Raw genomic sequence first — 24,037 nt, forward strand, 5'->3', positions numbered from 1 at the left:
TATTTGACCTACTTAACCTCTGAGTCGCCTATTTACTTTGATGAGAGAGTTACTATCTTTATGGGAATTACACTTCCTGATTTTTGCCATAATTCTTTTTTCCTTTTTTTGTATATATTGTTTAATTTGGGATGCCACCATCAAAAACATTCACAGGGAAAGGAACCACTTGGCCACCATGAGGAAGTTTGCCCTATTCCCCTCTGTAGTGCAATCTCTGACTTGATGTATTTAGTTGGGGGGCCCTCATTTTGGTGGGTTTTACTCACTTTGTTGTGTGTATTTTGTCCTGGTGGCCAAATGATTCCTTTCCCAGTAAACGTTTCCAATGGTTTAACTGTTCGCAGATATGTGGTTTTGATACTGTCATCTCAATGATTTGGGATTTGAGTAAGTGGTCTTTCGATACTTTGAAGTAGACCCAGTTTTGCAATATCATACCAGACAAGTTGAAAAGATGGTCTCAGCTTTTTTATTGTATTTATGTTAAACTGATGTGAGATGTTTTATTACACTTTAGTACAGGTAGACAGAACAGCATAAGGATCTTCTTGTACTCCGCACGAAAATTTTTGTTCATAATTCCATAGATAATGCCACTAAGGCAACTGTTAAAATAGCAAATAAAATAACTTAGCACATACAGAGAGGTGGGAATGTGGGGTGGATTCCCAGGTGGACTGAAGCCTACTATAAAACTACTAATGCTAAATGGACCCCAACAAATTATAAAAATCACAAACACTGCAAACATAGTCATAAAACTCCGTATTTCTGAAGGTTTCAGCTTCTGCTTGTTGTCCTGCCTGACTCGATACTTGACCCGAATAAGTAAGATCCAGATGCTTGAGTAGCAGAAGATTATGACTGAAACTGGAATAATAAAGTGGACAACAGCCACAGTCAATGAACATGATGCATTAACACTCTGTATAAATGTGCATGAGTATATCCGAGAATCATATTGTAAAGCATCAGCAAAGATGTTTGGCAGCAAGACAATGACAGTCAGTACCCAGACTATGCCAAAATAGAAATAGCTGTTCTTCATACTGTATAGCTTGTCATATCTGTTACTGTGACAAATACAGCAGTACCGGTTAACTGCTATGGCTGTAATGCTGTAGACAGAACCAATGACACCTATGCTCAGGACAATCCCAGTTATTTTGCAATGCATATCTCCAAGTATCCAAGCTTCATTTATTATGGCAATCAGAAATACAGGATACGGATGCATGGCAACAATTAGGTCAGCAACAGACAGGCTGATGACAAATATATTCCCTAGAACAGAAAAAATATATATAGTTAAAGAAAAATGCCAACAGCGAACTCAGCAACAGAAAGGCTGATGGCAAATACATTGCCTAGGACAGAAAAAAATATGGGTAAAGAAAAATGCCAACACTGAGACCAGCAACAAACAGGTTGATGACAAACACATTCCCTAGAACAGAAAAAATATATATTTAAAGAAAAATTCAAGAGTTATATTGCATATTTCATCTTTTAAATATCAGGTATGTTCAGAACAAAGACAATAAAACAAATACACTGCATGCCAGTGCTTCCTTGTATTGCAGTTGTTCGTTTTAGTAAGAAATGCATTTGTTTTGTAAGGAATGCTTTGCATTTTTGGTAGAATAGCTAAATCATCATAAACAACAATTAATAGCCATTTCCAAGTATCACATGGGAAGACCTAATCAGTGGTAGACACTTACATGGACACATAGAAAAGCTAGGTTTAACCTGTAGCACTACCTGTGCTGTTATAAAACAATTAAGTGATCACAAAGAATGTAATCTGTTTGCTTACAGCTGTTGACATCTGCTATGACAATGATAGGTCCCATTAAGAAAAAACAAGCCAAATCCAAAGTCAAAAAGGCCTGTATTCAGTGGGATTATTCATTTAGCATATGCATTAAAAATGCAAAGTTAAAAAGGCTGCAATCATTTTTCATTATATGTACCTTTATATGTGGTGGACTGGAATGTAATAAATAAAATATCTAGTACTCTTGGTTTTGGGAATGACAGTCTTGATGAATTTCCATATCCTAATATATGAGATATTTAATTTATTATGCCCCATACTCCATATATAATCTAGTTATTTGTTTGTGCAGTTTTCTTTTTTACACTGCTATTCTGCATTTATTTTAATGAAATATAGCACTGTATTTATTCATTTATGTATGTATGTATTTATTTATTACATAAGCACATTTACTTGTGCAGTAGCTTGGTTTTGTGAATGGGATGTTTTAGTGATACCAAGTTGTTACAGATGTATGTGTGTGTGAGTGTGTATGTGAGTTTTATTCATTTGTGGTGATGGAAGTTATGTAGATTTCTTCCGAAAGTAATTGTATACATTTATTTTATTTTATACTATTTATCCTTTGCTGATTATGTTAGTCCCACTAGACTAGTGGCTTTTTTTCAGATTTCTGTACTGGTTAGAGATAGAGTAAATATATAAAAAAGAGAAAAGACTGCAGGGGTAAAGTACCTCCAAACAAAACACTTTGTGAAGAAACTTATAAAGAAATGGTAGGTACCCCACGACAATTGAAGCAAACCTCTTAAAGTCAGTTAAAAAATGTACTTCTTTATTCCAACAAAAAAGTAGGCATTTTTGCGTCTCCAAGGACACTTCATCAGACTTTAAAACAGTTACAAAAAATTCAAAATCCCTTTAAATACCATTTTCTTTTTTGTTTGTTCCTATATATACCCTATGTAGTTAATAGAATTTGTAATTAGTGACATAAGAACATCAATAACTAGGCTAGATGTTAAACATCATATGCTTCATATACACTTATGCTGATATACTACTGGAGAAAATGTATTCCTATACTTCTAAAAAATATTATTGTACTTCTAAAAAATGTTTACGCCTCTGAAATATATAGGAACAAACACATTTATTTATATATACATACATATATACATGCTATTGTTGGATTATAAAGGTGTTTTTTATATGTCTTTTCATATGTTTTTTCATATGTTGTTCTATATATATACTTTTTTTATATATATGTTTTTTATATATATTTTCTAGGTTGGTTATGCAAAGCATTAGTTCAGTAGGAAATTTACAAGAGTGCTTATCATGTGATTTTTATTAGCCCCCTTATTGGCTTATGCTAAAAAGAAAATGGTATTTAAAGGGATTTTGAATTTTTTGTAACTGTTTTAAAGTCTGATGAAGCATCCTTGGAGACGCAAAAGCACTTACTTTTTGTTGGAATAAAGAAGTACATTTTTTAACTGACTTTAAGAGGTTGGCTTCGATTGTCGTGGGGTACCTACCATTTCTTTATAAGTTTATAGACAGAGTAAAGACAAATCTGCAGAACTAGAAGCTTTTTGTTTAAATGTTTTTATTAAGATTTTGCATAACGATAAAATATAACATTATAATATATATAGAAATTAAATAATTAAATGAAAAAGCAATGCAACAAATAACCAAAAGCAACTATTTACAAAGATATCTACTATACATGAAAAAATAAGAAATTCAATTTGGTTATGAAGTAATCTTTTGTTCCTAAACAATTAATGACTGTTTATTTAGCAGTTGTTTGAGTTTCGTCCATGATCTATAGGAAACAGTAGTTTTAGTTATTCTTTCCTTGATCATAAGAAATTCTATGTGACAAACTTTGGTTACAATGGTAAAAAAAAAATCTTTCCACAATGGAGTTGATTCACTTTTCCAATTCCTGTTGATTATTTTCCTTAAGATTGATAAAACACTCCAAGGAATTGTGTGATTTATTACATATGAAGGGATTGGGGTATTAAAGAATCTTAATGATTTAGTTAAAGTACATTTATCACTAAACAGAGCCTGTAAAAAAGTTAATATCATTCCAAAATTGTTTAATTATACTACATTCAGAAGTCATATGTTGCCAATCTGCTTTAAGATTCGACTTACATCTCCAGCATCCAACATCTTTTATACATTAATTCAATTCTATGTGCAGTGATGAATGCATTATGCATACATTTCTAAGAAAATAACTTTGATTTTAAAGATGAAGTTGTTTGTTTAGAGGATGATAGTATCATTTTCTTTTCATCTTCACTTGGATAGTAATTATTTATGAATTTAAAATAATTCCTATAATTTTCTTTGTAATATTCTGTATTATTTTTAATCATCTTATACATTTTAGACAGAAGCCCCTATTCTGCAATATGTTGATGCATCAAAATGGTTAGAAGGTCAATGAATTTAGGAACAGCTTTTTTATTGATGTTTGCATTAGATTAACTTCCTTCTCTATTGAGGATCTACATTTTTAAACATCTAACCGCATTTCATTAATTAAAATTATATTTTTTATATAAAATCTAGAGAATGCAATTTTTCTTTATCCAACAACTAAAGCCAATATGTTAGAATTTTCTCTTTAAATGTAGCCATTGTAACTACATTAAATGCACATATATTGTTTTGTGTATATATCCTATAGCAAATGTTAAAAACAACCATGCTTTATATTCTGGATTCTTGTAAACAACATTTCTGAAGTTAATCGATATCATGGAAAGATAAGATGAGTTAATTAGTTGGTTTTGATTTTACAAAGTATAATCTTTTAATAACCAAAGAAAAATATTATTAGTTATCATATTATGAAGTGTGTATATTTGATTATTAGATTTTAAACAAATACTCTCTTGTATGTCTTTCCATTTAGCATTGTAATTATTTGCCCATAGACTAATTTTCTTTATAATTGAAGATAAGAAGTATAATTCTAAACCAGGTAATCCAATACCCCCCAGAAACCAATTTCTTAAATGATGATTAAGAGCCAATCTAGGTTAATTACAATACCAAAGAAAACTATGAATTAAGGAATTAAATTCTCTATATAAAAATGTATATAATGTTACCTAGCACCTATTTAATGATTCGGTGCTATAACTTAGATGCCTTTAATTTTAATATACAATGCAAAGAAGAGTTCTCATTAATCCTTGGTGGTGATGTGGCATCTAATCTCAACTACCATTCCATTTCTAATCTCTCTAACTTTGTTTGATGTCACTTCCCATTTCTGTAGGGATAATTCTATCAATAACAAAAAATATAAATTTGTTAAAATTTATACATGACATACTGTAAGTGTAGAGGGAATTTTCAATCTTTTTGTTTCGAATGTCCCTCATGTGTTCAGTTATCCTCTCTCTCTCTCTTAAGTTTCTGGTGGTTTTACCCACATAAAATATCGGGCATGAAATACAAATTGCAATGTATGCCACCATTTTGGTATTGCCCTGTGTAGCAGCGAGTGTAATCCTAGTGTTGGCATTTTTATTTTTATATTTTTATTTTATTTACCCCACACCCCTGAGGAGAGGGCCAGTTGTATGCATCACTTCTACCATGTAGCACACTACCTTGAGGTACTGAGTGCCATAGATTGCACTCATGTACATATCAAAGCACCACCTGGTCAGGAGGGTAGAGTCTATGTCAACTGCAAGGGGTATAACTCCATCATGACTCCCATATCTGGCATACATCACAGCTGTACCAGATGTTTGCTAGGGGGGACATCCCATATGGCCATGTACTGGGGGATGCTGGCTATGGACTGGAACCGTGGATGATGACACACATCAGAAATGGAGACACACCTCCAGAAAAATGCCATAATGAGGCACATGCACAAACTAGGAATGTCATAGAGCATGTGTTCGGGTTGCTCAAGTCATGGTTCCAGTGCCTTGATATATCTGGTGGAGCCATGCAGTACTCTCCACCCAAATGTGCAAAGATGTTCACAGTATGTGCCATGCTGCACAATATGATCCTGCAGAAACAGCTGCAGCAGGATCATCACAGGAAAGGGACACACAGCCCTCCACTAGTACCTAGGTCCCCACAGCCACACCCACAGGGGGACTCAGAGGAAAAAAACCCTGAGGCTGTCCCTTTAAGCAGATGTAGGTGTACCTAGTATGCCCTGGTCTTGGCAAAGAGGCAATGCATAGCACATGCACTGACAACCTAGAGTCCTAGGGACTGACACCTTACTCTGACTTGCATACATAGTAAAAAGGATGCCAGTCACACCACACAACCTGTACCTTACCATGTATTGGCTGTGTACTGCTTGCATCAGACAGAGTCAACCCTGAAATACAAGTCTCTCAACCACTGCATTTACAAGGTAAGTCACTCTCCTTTACAACAAATGTACAGAATACTAGACTATGGTAGCATATGTATGAAATGTAATAGAGTGGGCTGCTGGGCTACCTGCAGAGAAGTAACAGCTACATGGGAAAACAAGAACTCTGTACAATATTGAGTGCTCCATAATATGCATTAGGCCACATGGCTGAAAACCCACTGCAGTTTGCAAGGGAAATGACAAACAGTAGGACAGATGAATGACTTTCAATGCCAGAGTCCCCTATCCCCAGTACATCAGTGTTCCCATACAACTGCAGCAACAGTATGTTTGCAAGGATATATCAGCAGACCACACAATCCCAGGGCAGTCACAAAGAATCTGGTCACACCTTCTATTTTCCACAAAACACAGGGGTCACAGCAGGGGTCACAGTGTATGTCTGTCTGCTATTGATAATATGATGAATTAAACCTCCCTATTATTGTGTCTCATTGGGCTAAGTACAATAGCATGGTTGATGGTGTTGATGGTTTGAAGCTGGCTGTGCCTACAACTTTTGCATGTGAGGTACTCATATGGTAGGAGTCCCACAGACTGTCAATATGCCACAATCTGTTACTGCAAGAAAGCTGGACAAAGCCAGAGACAATGGGGACAGAGGGCCAAGCCTAAAGACATTTTACATGCTCTGGGTTACCTAGTATGTGGCTTGTATAACAGCAGGTTGCAACATGTCAGATTAGCAGCAGGATGTAAAGGCCATCACTTAACTGTGTCAGTACTTATAACAATTCTGTGGGCTCCATTTAGTAGTATATTACTGGTGAAACACGACTGTATGAGGAGCAGAGAAGACATATGGGGCAGAATGCTGGGCATCCTGCAAAAACATGTAAAGTGATAGGTATGTAGACTGTCACCCTGTGTGTGGTGTTACATCATGTAACCCAGTCACATCATACCTACAACCACTACAGCAGGATATCTGGACAAAGCCATGATCAGTAGTGGGACAAAGGCCTAAATATAAGGAGAAGGACTAACTACTGGCCAGACAAATGTAGAAAGTTCAGAAAATAACAGGTCATGCATTAGCATGGGTTTTCCGGTGTATATGGAGTCAGTAACTCAAATGTCTGTCAGTATTCCCTAAGGTCAATCTATAATGCTTTGCCAATAATGTACCAGAAAATCACAATGCCATGTACAACATAACATACATATGATGCAAAACTCTGTACATTCTATTACAATCTGTACAGTTGGTAGGTATGAGACATATATTACGTTCAGCATACAGCCGGGGAATGCCTTGGACAAAATATCATGAAGGTGCTGGAGTGTTAAAGCAGGTGCAGAAGTCAACTGGCTGCATCACACAAAATCCTGGACTGGAGTACAGCTAGGTCTAGCCTGGAGTCACCTTGTAAGTACTGATAGTCACACTGGGCATGCGCCTACACTTAGCTAACTTTAGCCCATGTCTGATGCCTCATCTGCCTAAGGAACTGATATGTGAAAATGTGTCTGTGCATACAGACAGCTATGTACAGTATATGTAGCTGTCTCTCTCTATCCCACTCACATATGATTACCCTAACAGTATGTGACACACACACACACACACACAAATATATATATATATATATATATATATATATATATATATATATATATATATATATATATATATATATATATAAGTACACACACACACACACACACACACATATATATATATATATATATATATATATATATATATATATATATATATATATATATATATATATTGTACTATATATCTAGCTATATATCTATATAAATATATATATATATATATATATATATATATATATATATATATATATATATATATATATATATATATATATATATATATATATATATATATAGTACTATATATGTATATATATATATATATATATATATATATATATATATATAGAGAGAGAGAGAGAGATGTGTGTGTATATATAGAGAGAGATCTACATAAATGTTTAGAGTGATTTAGACCCTTCACATACATGTATATAACAGAGTCACATAACACATGCACACAGCTACAGTTACATCCCTGATACACACACACACACACACACACACATATATATATATATATATATATATATATATATATATATATATATATATATATGTATATATGGTTTCACTTTATAATCTTGAAATACTGAAATATTGAATTTCAGTATTTCGAGACCATAAAGTCGAATCTCCTAAATACCAAAACTTCATAACTGCAAATCCGGAAATGTCGAAGTCGCATTTATGGTGTTCCGGTACATGACGTGGGATGTACGGTTTGGTGTGTGGATTTGGCTGGAGATTGAGGTAAGTGAATATTTTTTAAGGGTTTTGGGTAGGTACTGGAGTGTATGCGAGTATGTTTGAAGTTCTAGGTGTGGGTTAGGATAGGTAGGTGAAAGTATGAGTGTTTAAGTGTTGAAAGTGGTGGTATTTCTATATATGTGATGTGTGTGTGTGTGTGTGCAAGGTGACTGTAGAGTGTTTAGTGGTGAATTTACTGTTTTTTTCTGTTTGGTGCGACCTTGGAATTAGTATATATAAGTAGCAGGGGTGTGCAGGGTGGCTCCCCCCTCCTGCTTATTTGTAGGGTAGGTTTGTTTATTTGTGTTTGCATGTGTTTTGTTTATTTGTTGTAGTGTTATAAGGATGGTGTATGTGCTGTGTGGTGTATGGTCTGTTTATGTTTGCGATTTTGAATTTCTAGCTTTTGGGGTTTCGGTATTGAGAAAATTCGGCTTTATAGTTTTGAGATACTGATGTTCAATATTTCAGTATTTTGAGATTATAAAGTAGAACCATATATATATATATATATATATATATATATATATATATATATATATTTATATATATAAATATTGATCTACTTCAGTAGATCGAACATATTACAAGTTTCAACCAAATATGGCCGTGACCATATGTTCAAACTTGTAATAGTTCGAACACTGAAGTAAAAAAAGAAAAAAGAAAAAAAAACAAAATTAAACTGCTGCAGCAGGGGAGCTATGCCCACCTGCACCCCCCACCCCCTTACTTAAATATACCAACTCCGAGATCGCACTACATTGTGGTAATGGGAAAACTTCCCGTTCCGCACTGTACGAAGATCTCCATTCAGTCTGTTCGGACTTTTAAATGTTCGAAGTTATGGTCTCAGCCATATCATCTTCGAACATTTAAAAGTTTGATCTACCGAAGCGGACCCATAAATATACATATACATGTATATATATGTGTGTGGGGCTGTACAAATGTCCACAATTAATGCTGGGATTATCTGCACCTACGCATACAGCAGTTGTCTGATGGCAACAGACCAAGGCCACATCACGACAGAATCCGCCCATCAACAGAACCCTTTGCCTGTGGAATGTCACCCTGCAGGCAGACAATGATGAGCAGGTGGCGTAATGTGCAAAGGCTTCAACACAGGACTTGGACAGGCCATATTATCACTGGCCTGTTGTCCACCTAGCAAACTGCAACTGGCCAGCCATGATGAAGCTGATACCTGTACACTCATAGCAGGGGAATTAACAGGTACCCGACTGCTAGGACACTAGACACACTAACAGCATAAAGCAGGTTCACTCTGCAGGCCACACATGCTGTGTAATACAAGGACACTTTGCATAGTCCACAAGTATTGTGGCTGCAGCCACATGTACAACAGATTTAACCAGTGGCATGTACAATAAGTACTGCAAGCTATAGTGTGTAATAGTAGATAGGTAGGGGTTCTAATCTCACTTCAGCCACCTTGTGTGTATGCATGTAGATATTTCCCTTGCAGCAGTACAGGCACGCCCATCTGGCCTATGCCTGTGTAATAGTTAATCATTTTATGGCCCTTTCACTAGCATCCTGCTGAACATTGGCCTCCCTGTCAACACTTGCTGATGTCATCCACCTTAACAGCACTGGCTGACAATTTAATAAGAGGTAAGCTCCATGGTGCATGCAATAAGGACATAGTACTGTAATGTATATCACTAGATAGGTAGGGGTTCTAATCTCATAACAAACAACTGTGTGTGTGTGTGTGTGTGTGTGTGTGTGTGTGTGTGTGTGTGTGTGTGTGTGTGTGTGTGTGTGTGTGTGTGTGTGTGTGTGTGTGTGTGTGTGTGTGTGTGTGTTTGTGTATGTGTGTGTCTGTGTGTGTCATGTAAATATGTCCCCTTGGAGCATTGTGCACATGCTTGTATTGCTTATCTCTGCGCAATGCTTATATATTTTAAGGCCCTGTGACTATGTGTTGGCCTCCTCATTGGTCTCCTTTACAAGGCCTGCTGATGTCATCCACCTTAACAGCACTGACTGACAATCTAATAACCAAGCTCAGTGGTACATGCAATAAGTGCTTATTGCTATAGTATATACTTCTAGATAGGTAGGTATTCTAATCTCACAACAGACAAATGTGTGTGTGTGTGTGTTTGTGTGCATATATTCCCATGCAGCAATACACATATGGCCATATGGGTGTGCAATGCTCATGCATTTTACTCCCCTGTGACTAGCTGCTGTCCCTAAACAGCCCACATTTACCTAGACATAAATGCTATCTGCCACCACTATTTGTATGTACAGAACACCCAGGTGACACATAACAACGGTAGCAGACCTTGTCACAGGGTATGTATGCAGATTACCCTGACTGTCCCCATTGGCCTTGACACACTGTTCTACACATATGCACCTAGGTAACCACACATATATACAGCCATACCTTGCTGATTTCATATTTCTGCTGTGCTGCCATGCCATCCTGTGCCACTGTATTGGTGCCAAGTCTCCATAGCTCAGCCACTCAGACCCCTGGAATAGAAACATACACAGTTATGTGAGACACCTATCAGTTTGCAACATTACTGGTAGTCTAACATCATGCAACAAAGATGCACAAATGTTGATGTGTACACATGACACATGCTAGCATACAGCACCTGTCATGGTCACAACAGCTTGCATGGCAAAACAGTACCGCACTACAAAACCTACATGTAAAGTAATATAATCACCCTGTGCATCAGACACATATTTGCATTTCCCTGCATCGGTGGCATGGATGGCAGGGATGTGGCATAGGCATCATCACATGCACAGGGTGTATTGTGGGGATGTCAGAGGCCTAGGCCATGCTAAACAATTGACAGCATATGTGTGAGTCAGGAAGGGGTGCTGATTAGGTGGGCCATGGTGAGGTGCCATGTGTGTCTGTTGGTGACCTGCATGTGACAGTGATGTTTGAGTGTGTGCATGTATACAGTCAAGCCCAGTGCTAGCCCTACACATGGGTATGTTTGATAGCTGTGGACCATACATGGCAGAGTGGAGAGTTCACCATCTCCAGCCACAAACATGGGAACTGGCTGTGCCAGCAGTGGCACTGCCACCACCATGGCCAGGGTCAGATGTGGTGCTAGTAGCTGATGGTGACTGCTGTTGGGCCCTGGGCCCATGTCCACCATGGGACCACCCAGGACCATGTGCCCAATGCCTGCCACATTGTGGTGTGGATGCACACTCCCTTCTGTGGTGCTAGAGGTACTGTCAGGAGCGTGAGTGGGCACAGTGACATGGACTCACAGTAGATGGTATTGCTGACTTATGTCCACATGTCTGATGCCCTAGTCCAACCAGATGTCCCAGCACAGACAAAGTGCATTGAAATACTGACACTGTCTCTGCCGACCGCCTGTCCACTACATCAGGGAAATGAACCATGGCATCACCAATATGGTGTAGGCAGTCACAGATGTCAGATTATGCTGCATCCATAATCCTGAGCATCTGTCTGGTGTTGCATTCAGAATGTGCCTGTGCCTGCATGATGGAGCAAAACATATGGCAGGGACACATGATGTGACACCTGTGACAAGTGGTGTTTGGGCTGCAGTCCTCCAAGCAACCCTGTCAATTTGCCTGTGTGGGACATCACCAACTCACTGGCTATGGCTAGCTTCTACACTCACTGATGCCATAGTTGCTACACTGTCTTGTTCGATGTCGCCACACTGTCCTATATCTATGGCCTGAGGTGACTGAGTATGTGTGGGTGCACTGACTGTGTGCGGGAACAATGGGGGAGGAAGTGGGATGTCTTCCCATGGGACAGATTCAGCTCCCAGCAAGCCCACCTCTCCCTCACTGTGGCCACCATCATCATCACAGTCTGATGAGACACTGACAGGTTGTGAGGGGGACAGACTCCAACCCCCACATTCATCTGTGAGGAGGAAGACAAGATAAGTACATTATTACCTGTACTATTATGTATGGTAATCCACACAGACACATACAGGTGAGGAGTCACAACTGCATTACAAATCACACATCTTATTTCTGATCCCATGCACAACACACAAACACACAACATATACATACAAGACAGGCCCTTTATGACAAGCACTGCAGCCACATCTGGTTAATGTTGTCAATACAATGCACCTATGAGATAAGCAATATGTCAGTGTATCTGATAGACTTACCCCTAAAACACAGTGCAGCTTTCATGACCATACTATGCCAGTTACAGTATCACTGCTTCAGGTATGTACCATCTCCATATTGTGTGTTAACTGGCATCTGTGAGTGATTCCCTCCTGTATAGCAGGCTGCATAGTCCTTCACAAAACTACGCGCAAATGTGTTAATGTTCCTGCAAATACATAACTGTGATTACCCATTCAGTGCACTGCAGGTAACTGATCTACAATTGAGCATACAACCTAGTCTACTCTGCCTAAGCATAATAGTTTTGCCTAGGTCAAAATGTCAGCCCTTAACATTCTTAGGGTATATATCATCTGTAAGACAACAGTATGACACTTACCAGTTACAGGACCTTGGACTCCGGCCACACCTGACAAACCTATGGAAATGTGAGGGAGAGGTATTGTGAGCAGTACCAAATGTGACATTGTTACAGGGTAATATGTCAGTATATCCACATGTACAGTACCTAATGTGATACTGGCTGCATTGCTAACATTCTGCATATGTGTGCATAACTGTGCATTAAAACCAACCCCCAATGCAGATAGACTTAACACCCATGTTCTGGTATGCAGAGGCTGCCACAATGACTGATGCAGTATTACAGTGATGAACACAGGAAGCTTACCCGGACACTTCTCTGATGTATATGGTGTGGCACCCCACCTCCAGGATGTATGAGATGATGGATGCTTGTGAGTTGGTGGTTGTCCCCAGATTCACCAGAAATTCCACTGTGGCTGACAGTGGATGTTCTGCTGCAGGCCCTTCACCAGTGGCAGCATGGTCCCTGGCCAAAGCAGCTGCCCATTGCCATGCAGCATTGACCATATCTGTGGCCCGGTGTTGGACCTGCTCGTAGGTTCTGTCATGTTGGTTTATTTGGTTGACTGCCATGATGAGGTCAGCCCACAGTGCTGCACATTGTTCAAGATGCTGGAGACTCCTGGACAGAAGAATGTTATGATGCAGTCTGAGGCTATCCAGGATAACATTTTTTCAGTGCCAGAAAATGGTGCCTCCTTCAATAATATTTCCTAAAAGACAACAAGAGGGGAATACATTACAGGACCAGTTACATGGTCATCCACTATGAATAGACCCTGCACAACCAAAATGGCCTGCACTATCCACTGCTACCTCCCACGTCATACCCCGCAGTCTAACAATACAATTTGTGTGTGTGTCTATCACCAACATAGTAACAATACTGGTTATGTCCATGTGTGCCATGACAGAGTGTGCTGTATGTCTCCTCACCCATCAGTGTTGTCTACTGTGGTGTGTCCCTTATTGGCAAAGTCCCACTACCATGTCATACAGCCACTGTCAGACAAATAAGTGTGTATTATTACAACTATATGGGGACAATCCAGCAACACCAGTGTGCCACAATGACAGACAGCAATGCAAACCTGCTGTAGTATATCTTCCCTTTAGGCATCATACCTCTCCAGTACACAGATGCTTGTGTAATTTGTACATGTGCCTGATATATATGGTGCTTTTGGCACACACATGTGGATGTCTGGCAAACGGTTGGCCAATAATTGATGGTTGCTGTCAGAATATAGAGAATCTGGTTGTCATACACCAGACCCCTCAGAATACACTTATGCTACATTAATATCTGTTAGTCTTTTCATAGTATTATTTTATATGGCCAATATGTACACTCTGTCGCTGAGGTTGGGCCTGTATCCCCCCACTAATAATGGCTATGACCTGAATTCCTGCTGTAGGAAGTTGCCAGGTATGTTAGCCATAGCTCTCAAGTGATGAGGTACGAATGTCAACATAACAGTGACCTGGCCAGAGTACATCAGAGACAGTCAGGGACACCTTTACAATGTCTGCACTATTCCTGTGTGACATTCACAGACTGACAGAAGCTGAATAACAGTACATCATGTGATATTACAGCTGTGTCCACCCTTACTTACTGTCAATATGTCTAGCTCATAATATACTAGCTTTCGTACAGGAGCTGACCATTGTAAGAGGGAGTAAGAGGGCCACAGCTGAGATTTGATTCAAACCAGGCATGCTTGTAGCTTTTGGACAGCAGAGTATCACCAACATGTCATTCCCATAGATGTACTACAGTCCTGCTGTTGTAATCCCTACTCCCCATACCACCATCCTTCCATCAGCATCCCATTATATGGGGACATGTATTACATACCTGGTAGAATGACATAATCCCTTTGTGAACAAATCCTCAAGAAAAAAGCTTGCAAAATCATAGTCTGTCTTGGTAACACAACTTTACAGACCTGTTTCTCATAGGCAGTTGATTGCCTTTTGTAGGTAATGCTCATTAACAGGTAATTGCCTGTGCACCAGTCTGTGCCTCACACTTGCTAATTGCATCCAAATCAGCTGGGTTGTACTTTCATTAGCCAGTGACATAACTCCACTGTGCAATATTTAAGCCCTTCATATAGCCCTTAGCCCCTTTCCTAGTCTTTGAGATGGAAATTAGTGAGGTGTGGAGACTACAGGATCACAGAGGGTAGTTACAAATAGTGTCCACTTTTGAGATTCATGAGGTATGTCAACAGTTTTGCATGCTATGTTTGGCCATTGTCTCATGACATTGTGATTATCTGGCAGTTCAGTGTTAAACATTGTGGGCTGAGGTCAGTAATGGGGGAGAGACATGTGAGTGTCAGACATCATACCTGTCAGAATATGCATGATGATGCAGTAACTGCTATTCTTTCAACTCACTATCTTTGCAAGGTCAAACTGTGAAACATGTCCCTGTCACTGGACCTTTGCTCCCCCCTCTTTAAGTACGGTTTTGTCTGGATCGCTTGTTGTGAGGGTGTGAGGTATGGTAGGTCAGTAGCAGGTAGCTTAACATACAGCTGCATATGTTGCTGGCTGCAACTGCTACTACACCCTAGGACACATAGGGAGAATGTGAACACATTGGAGGACAGCACACTGTATGTGTAACTGAGGCATTACAGCAGACCCAGGGCAAAGGTAATCTTTACAGTCCAGTCAAGGGATGTGCCAGTCACAGAGTAGTAAGCGACATATATTTAGGCTACACAAATATGTGCAGTGTATCCCAACCTACACGCCTTTGACTTGCAAACATGGGTAGTAGTTCATTCAGTAGCAGCAACCTGTGTGGGTTAAAATTGCATGACTCAGTCATTATTTACTGTATTCACAAGAATGTAATTGAAGTGCAACACACTGGATCAAACTCAGGACTGTGTGTGGCAAGCCATTTAACAGACTGGGCTACTGAGTCAGTGCTGCAGCAGGTGTATTTGCAAAATATATGTGCATGTATACAGTCTGTGACGCACTTTTCATCTGAGCTTGGCTTTTGAAGGAAGTTGTTGTGCAGCAGGATCCCAGTTGTAGACATATGTACTTTGCCATTGCTGCCTTAGCAGGTGTGTTTAAAGATGTTGCTGATAAAGGGGATGGTTACCTGCTTTCATACCTGTCAACCTGTTAGAACAAGAAATCTGGACAAGTCATACATACCAGTGGGACAAAGGACCAAAACGAGGGACAATCTTAACATATTGCTCTTACAAATGTAGAATGTTGAAAGAATAACAGGATTTGCATTAGCATATGTTTTCTGAAGGATATGAAGTGTGGCACTCAAATGTCTGTCATGATTTCCTAACCTCAATCTTTAATGACTTGTCACTACTTTGTCAGAAACATTTGTTTTTATGAAAACTGGGCAAAACATAGGGGGCAAAACTGTGGACATTCTGCAACAGTCTGTACAGTTGACAGGTATACCTGCTATCCTAGGCCTCACGTACATCCATTTGCATCCAGTTGCAGTCTGTCAGTGGCAATTAGTATATATTGCTGGAAACACCTACTGCAATTCAGGGCTGATTGGTCTAGTGATTTAGTGGGCTAATACACTGTGCTGTAGTTGACAGGGGCCTGGATTCAAGACATGGCAGGGGTGATTATTTTGCAGATGTACCTAACACTGTGAGAAACACATAAGATCATTAAGGCACTATTAAGCACATTTAAGTGGGTTGTGCAGTTTTGCCCATTGCACTGCATTGCTGCATACTGCTTAGGTCCATGCAAACCCATGCTAAAAAGAAAAAAGAAAAGGGTAATAGGAAAGTGGTAAAATGGGGCAAGCAGGGAGAAAAATATACTGAAAAGCAGGTAAGAATGTGCAGGGTGGGTGTAAGAAAGGACCATAGCTCTCCATTTATTGTACAGCAACAGCTGTGCATTTTTACAGATGTTGTACATGCATTTTGACCCTCAAAGGGTGAGGACAACAGAAATGTGTTGTCAAGCTAATTGGACCTAATTCATTGTGTCCAGTGGACATGTGTGCAAAATGGAGAGCTATGTATGGAGAGATATATTTTCTGTGACAGGGCCCTATTTTTTTTTTAAGGAGAGAGTGGAATGTTGGGGAAGGGATGTAGGTACATGTGGGGAGGAAAGTTGGGTAGGAGAGGTTGCATTTGCAGACAGAAAAGACAGACAAGACAGACAAGACAGCATACAGGGTCAGTGTGTGACACATGAGGGGGCGAACACTTTGGGTGGGGAGGGTGTTGTAGAATCAGAGGTGCATGTGGCTCCAGATGGCAGCAGTGTGACTGAGAACCCCTTCCATGGGCAGTCAACATTGCTGGTTCACTGCCCTGAAGATGGCTGTGCTGGAGGCTGGGCACCAGGGCCTTCAGTCCCCACCTGGTTGTCCAGTCTGTCCTTAACGGGTGCAGGTGACATTCATAGCTCCTATGAACAATCCTGCTCACCATGGCAGGTAGTTGGGCCTAGGTGACAACCCCTCCCTCCACCCCCACTGTGAAGGGGATTGAGCCCCATCCCTTGAGGTGGTTCCACACAAAGGTGGTGCAGGGCCAGCAGAGGCGGCACCACCAGCTTGGGTCCCAGACAAGCTGGTACCCAGTGCCATGGCCGGCTGAGCTAGGGTAGGCAGATCACCAGGAACCAGCCTACCCAGACGTGCTGTGGGTATGGAGATAAAGCAATAAACATAGGTGAGTTATGAACAAAACCATTGTTAGTAATAACAGAATGCCAGAACATTATAAATAACCCCATTATAGTTAAATGCATAGTACGTGAAACACAACAATAAATAACAGAACAGTCAGCATATTAACAGCATGCCAATAACAGTTATAACATAAGGTCAACAGAATAGGTAATTCAACAAGATATATTAATATGCAACCATAGTAATACATGATATCAATAAAATACATGCCCAAATAAAGTTTATGGAACAACATATGTTAAAAGTAAACCATAACCAATATATATATTTATATATATATATATATATATATATATATATATATATATATATAAAAAACAATAATAAATATATGAAGGGGTGGGAAGAGTGAGAAATACAGTCCATTAATACCATCACTGGCTATATAGTTGACAACAGTAATGCTATCCATTCTACAGGTCTGTCCTTTCTTTATGTGTAAATGTGCCCTATAGCCACTGTAGTACACACATACCTCTCAAGCTATCTTCATGGGACACTATGGGCCAAGCAGTAACACCTGCAGGTACACAACTACAAAGAACACCTGCACATGAAGTAGACTTATATAACTACCAAGGAGTACTGTGGGCTAATGTACTGTTAATTTGATATTGACATATAATCATGTCAATGATACATCTGTGACAGAGGGCTTATACAACAGTATTACATTTCCTGACAGTGTGATAGTTGAAAGGCATGCATGTTTACACTACAGAGAGTACACAACTATCATACTTTGCTTTTTCAGGCATGAGGATCATACCTAATAATAGTGACTGCAGGGGACATGTGCATCACATGTAGTAATTGAATACATAAGCTTTTACAAGACAGTCCAGGAATACAGCCATACCTTGATTACACATTTTATTTCTTTTATTTTATTATATTTTGTTATTATTGAACCTGTTTGCTTTATTGTTTGCATAAATAGCACATTCGTTATAATGATTTTAATAGTCTGTGACATCTGAACAAGCAATTGTTTACACATAGTATGGGCTACCTCACCCATTTACTAGTAGTCCCTGTGGAAAAAATATCTGTCATATTAAAATATCTGATTCAGTAATAGTTAATAGTACATGGAACTAGATTTGAATCCTGGTCTGTGTGTAAAAAATGCACTTTGTACACAGCATTTAACAAACTGAGCTACTGCTATCTGACTGACTCATGTCTTCCTAGAGAGCGCCTAGAAACAAAATATGACTTAGTACTACTACTACAGTGTTATAATACACTGCAGTGACAGTTATACACACCTGCATGAAATGCAATCATGGCAGAGATACTAGATAACCTGTGCATTACTAAATAAAATGCAGGTGTACACAATATATTGTTACTGGGTTGAAATATCAGCTGTCATTCCACAAGCCATGCACAGCAGTTTAGTACAGATACCTTCATGCATTTACTGGTATAGTTTCAAGTTTTTATTGTACAACAGTTAATGTAATGCAAGTGTTGCAATACAACTATAATTCTACAGTTATTGCGATAGAAACTTTATTTCATTTACTTTATCAATGTTAATGCTTTACTCTTTCCTGCTTATTGCAGTACATTTAGCAGTAGTCACTTATTGCAGTCCAGGTTTATGACCACATTAATTTCAATACAATCAAAACGTATGTACCTAATGGCAGTTAATGCTTTACTCTTTCTTGCTTATATGACTATAGACTGGAAGATACATTCGTACTCACCACACTCATGGTGCAACCTGGCCAGGTGCCCTACATGAGCCTCAATGTTACGAGCTCTCTCACCTCTGCAGCTGTTGGGAGAGAAGCACACCATTATGCATACAAGTTTAGCAGACATTCATGGTTAAATACTGGTAAAACACAGGTAGACATACTTACTTGTGGAACATTGCCCACCCAGAAATCTTGGACCAGGTCTCCAAGACAGCCCCCTTTCATCTTTTCAGGTTGTCATGGTGGTGGTGACACTGCTTACCTGTGTGGGGGATACCAGCTGCACTGGTGAGGTCCCTTGCCAGCCGGTGCCAGGCCTCTGTTTTGCACTCAGAGCCATGGTAACCATCCTTCATGAGCTGGTCTTCATAGTTTTTCACTAGGAGTCTGACCATGTACCTGGACTCTTCAATGCCCCACTGCTGCACCCGAAAGCATGAACCCTCTCCAACACCTGCTATAGTATCCTTACAGGTTGAACTCCAATGGATTCTGCAGTATTCCCACATATTGTGCTTAATATAGCCTATTTTCCCACCCTCACTTCCCACTGGGTAATTTTTAAAAATGTGGCATGTCGCGTAGCACCATGCAAACCAGCTCTGTGGAGCTGCGCAGAGCCAAGCAGTGCTAAGCAGTGCTAAAATGGATCTCATTTAAACAGTGCTTGGCATGCATTAGCAGGGCTTAGCAAAGCTTAGCAGATTGCAGCACATCAGGATTTAAAAATAATTGGTATAATATGTATTTGAAAATTAAATGCTTAATAACCTTTTTGTGTATTCAAACACTGCACCTACTGCATGTAAGGCTGTCACTCTAACCATTTGACTATGTGGATGTGTGGAATGCTGCTTTACTTTTAGATATACCTCTCAGCTATGTTTAAGCACTGCTGAGCACCGTACCACTCTGCATAAACCTGCTCAGCTATGCTTAAACTTGATTTTTGCATTAATAATTAAATGTATCAGGTTTCTATTTTTAGATGTCTGGCAAGTGTCAATTGCTGCACACTGTGCCACACCCCGCAAACTTAAAAAAAATAATAAATGTAACTACATTGATATAATTCACTTTGACATTACATGGGGTGTGTTACTCATCTGTGGACACAGCTAGTAACACACTCCCTACACTATACCTACATTGATTTTATTAAATCTGGGGGAAAGAATATTTATGTATAAGTGAATAAAAGGAATGACAAAAACACAATTACCTTAGTGAAGTGTGCATCCAGGTTTCTTTTTTCCTTTTGAAGTAAAAAAAAAAAGATTTAATAGGGACATAAAGAGAACTTATTATGGAGAATGATGTATATAACAGCTTAGCAAATACAATGTTATAGAAATTTGTTAAATAGTCACTTTTCCTTCATTTTCTTTTTCTTATTATTGGTTTTCCATCTATTACTTTCTGCTTGTCATTTCAGGGAATTCTTATTCCAATCCATGGCTTCTATTTGATCAATTATATTTTTATTTTCAGAAAAGACATTGCAGTGTCCAGGTCTTCAAATGTTCTAGTTTCTTCTGAAAGAAATAATTTAAGTCTAGCAGGAAAAAGCAAGTGAACTGTTATCTGTTTTTCTTAAGTTCTTTAATTAAAGGTAAAAAAAAACATTTCCTTTTAGATATCACTGTAGAAGAATAGTCATTGTCAAATCTTATTATTTTTTTCATCTAGTTTGATGGGAGATTTTGACCAAGCTGTCTTAAGTATCAATTCCTTGTCTTGTGAAGAAAAAAATGAAGAATAGTAGATTTCGGTGTGGAGTTATTTTTAGAAGGAGTGATAGCCAAAGACCTGTGTGCTCTTTCAATGCCATAAGACATTGCTTCTGGTAGATCAAGAATTTTAGGATGCCAGGATGTTAAAAAGTTTGCCATGCTGCTCCCTTCTATTTTCTCAGGCAAACCAAAAATGTGAATACTGTTTCTCCGAGATCTGTTCTCCAGGTCATCTATTTTGCTCAATAGTAAGGTATTTTGCTTTAATAAGAATTCAGTGTTGTTTTCTTCTTCAGTTAATCTCTCTTCCCCATCATTTAATGCTTCTATTCCGGATATCTTTACTTTCTGTTGATTAAGAGACACTTGAATTTGTTCCATTTGTTTTGTACATTTCTCCTACAGTTATCTAATTTATTGTCCATTTTGTCCATTTTCAGTGATAGGTCATGAATATTAGTCAAGACCATCTGAAATTCTTTCTTTAGAGAGGAGTCTTGAGCACTTATTTTTGTATGACTCATCTTGTAAGTGTAGAAATTTTCCAGATAAAATTTTGACAGGAAAATAAATGAATAAATCTTTGAATATTTTTTGATGTTATTGAACAGAATAACTTGAATTATTTGATTCTGACAAAAAAAAAAAAAAAAAACAAGTGTGATAACTTAGAAATATAATTTCCTGTCAGAAATAGGATGAGAGTAGCAGAGCTGGTGAAATCTGCTCCTAACTCAACATCATCCTGGCCATGACTCCGAACTAGAAGCTTCTGAAGGCATTAAGATTTGTGTTTGAGTAGAAGGAATTCCAGACCTGATGCTGAGATTCCAGTACAGGCACTGACAAAAAAACACTAGTAAAAGGGAACAATACTGAGCAGAGCTAGACAGGATATAATATGAATGGAAGGAGAAACAGCTGACCAACCAGAACAACTTCATTTAATTTTCTTACTCTGAATCAAGAAATGAGCTGTTGTAGAGTGATCAAAAAAGGCAGCAAATACTAATCGAATTATTAGTACTTTCAGAACACTTGTAATAATGTTGAGACATAGCCTCATTTTAGGGAAAAAGTGAAAATGAGGAAGGACAAGATCAAAACTGGGATTCCTGCTAGATTTTACTGATCTGGTATGTAAGCAGAACATTTTGTACTATCTGCCAAGAATGTCAAAAGACAACTGCCTAATGCAGGCTCCAGGTACCTTTTAATACCGCTTCCTAAAACAGAAGTTCCATTTGAGCAAATTTCAGTGGACATCATAGGTCCACTTATATAGTCAAATAAGTTCATCAGTATAACCTGGGTATCACTGATGAAATAAAATTTCCTGAAGCAATAACGGTACAGGAAGTGACGCTAGTACTACTATTCTCTAGGGTGGGAATATCCTGAGAGATTCTTACCAACAAAAGCAACCCATTCTTGGTTAAAGTAATGCAGGACTGCTTCCAGTACTTTAAATAGAAGCAGCAAAGGATCTTGGTATACCACTCTCAAATAGATTTGCTGTTTGAATGATTTAACAAAACATTACCTGTGTTGAAGAAAGGTATAGAAGAGGATGTCAAAATTCAGTACAAACTGCTACCCGATCTTCTTTCTGCCATAAAGGGAGTATCTCAAGCCTTACTTTTGGTTCATACTACCTGAAATCTTACATGGAACAGACCCACAAGACTTATTTGTATAGCAAAAACAATAAATAAATAAAAAATGAGCAAAAGAGAAGACACCGTTTAGAAGTGTGAATAATACTTTATCAACCTACAGAAAAGGTTAAATACTGCAACAACTACAGTAAGTAATATACAGAAATAGCACATGCAGCACAATGGAGAGCATATAATGGAAATGCCGATCTTGGATAGTTCAAAGCTGAAGACAAACACTTGCCTTGGGACACACTACTGAAAATACTGAAAACCAATTCATAACAAAATTGTAAGGACCTTTTGAACTCATAGTGAAGATAAATGAAGCTACAAAGTCAGACAATTTGGAAAAAGGAAAGCAGGGCATATATATCATGTCAATATTATAAAGCATTGGAAAGAAACTGAGGCTTCTGTAGGATTTTGCAGAAGAAGTTAAAACTTCTTGTACATATCCTGAAGTCAAAGCAAGGGAGGTACTGCCAAGATATTAGAAATAGGTAGTACAGGACTTTATCCTAAGTATTATTTACATATTTTCAGAAATACCTGGTTAAATCATTTTAATTCAACATTATACAGAGATGATACCTGGTGAGGAAGTAAATTTAAAACTATACTGTATACCAAAATCCCAATGTCAAGCAATTAGGAAGGAAATGGACAAATGCTGAAGCTTAAGAGTCATAGAGGAATTGTAAAGTTAGTGGAATACCTCTATCATGTGGGTGCCCAAACCCAAACCTGAGGGGTCTACTTGATTTTGCAATGGCTTCAAGCAATAAAATAGTATTACTATATCCAACGCATAATCAATGCCCTAAGTAGATAAACTGGTTGAAATATTAGGCAGGCCCAGGTTTGTGTCAATATTGTACCTGATTAAGGGCTCCTTTCCAGTCTACCAACTCCAGAAGTTAAAAGTCTGTTTCACTATGAAATTATGTCATTCGGTGTCCATAGGCAACCACAACCTCCAAAATGTTTACAGACTGAGTTTTACAATCCTTGTCAGTTATTCTACAGCTCAGTAGATGACAAAGTGATTTTTCTGAGGACTGGGGGAGTCATTTACCTAAAGCACAAGCCATGCTGTTTACTTTTTTGCTAAGTTGGACTAAATGAAAAA

General features: G+C 38.5%; 1 protein-coding gene across 1 annotated transcript in view; it reads right to left on the bottom strand.

Annotated features, from left to right (window-relative positions):
• Nucleotides 1-481: 481 nt before the first annotated feature.
• The window catches only part of LOC122808252 (melatonin receptor type 1C-like), a 182,054-nt gene continuing 158,498 nt past the window's right edge, over nucleotides 482-24,037 (bottom strand). The window contains exon 2 of the mRNA XM_044079216.1: nucleotides 482-1,287. Coding sequence (XP_043935151.1) covers nucleotides 482-1,287 — 806 coding nt within the window. The remainder of the gene's footprint in view (nucleotides 1,288-24,037) is intronic.

The sequence above is a fragment of the Protopterus annectens genome, chromosome 8.part0, assembly GCF_019279795.1.
Source record: "Protopterus annectens isolate FY-2018-M chromosome 8.part0, PAN1.0, whole genome shotgun sequence".
NCBI lineage: Eukaryota > Metazoa > Chordata > Ceratodontiformes > Protopteridae > Protopterus > Protopterus annectens.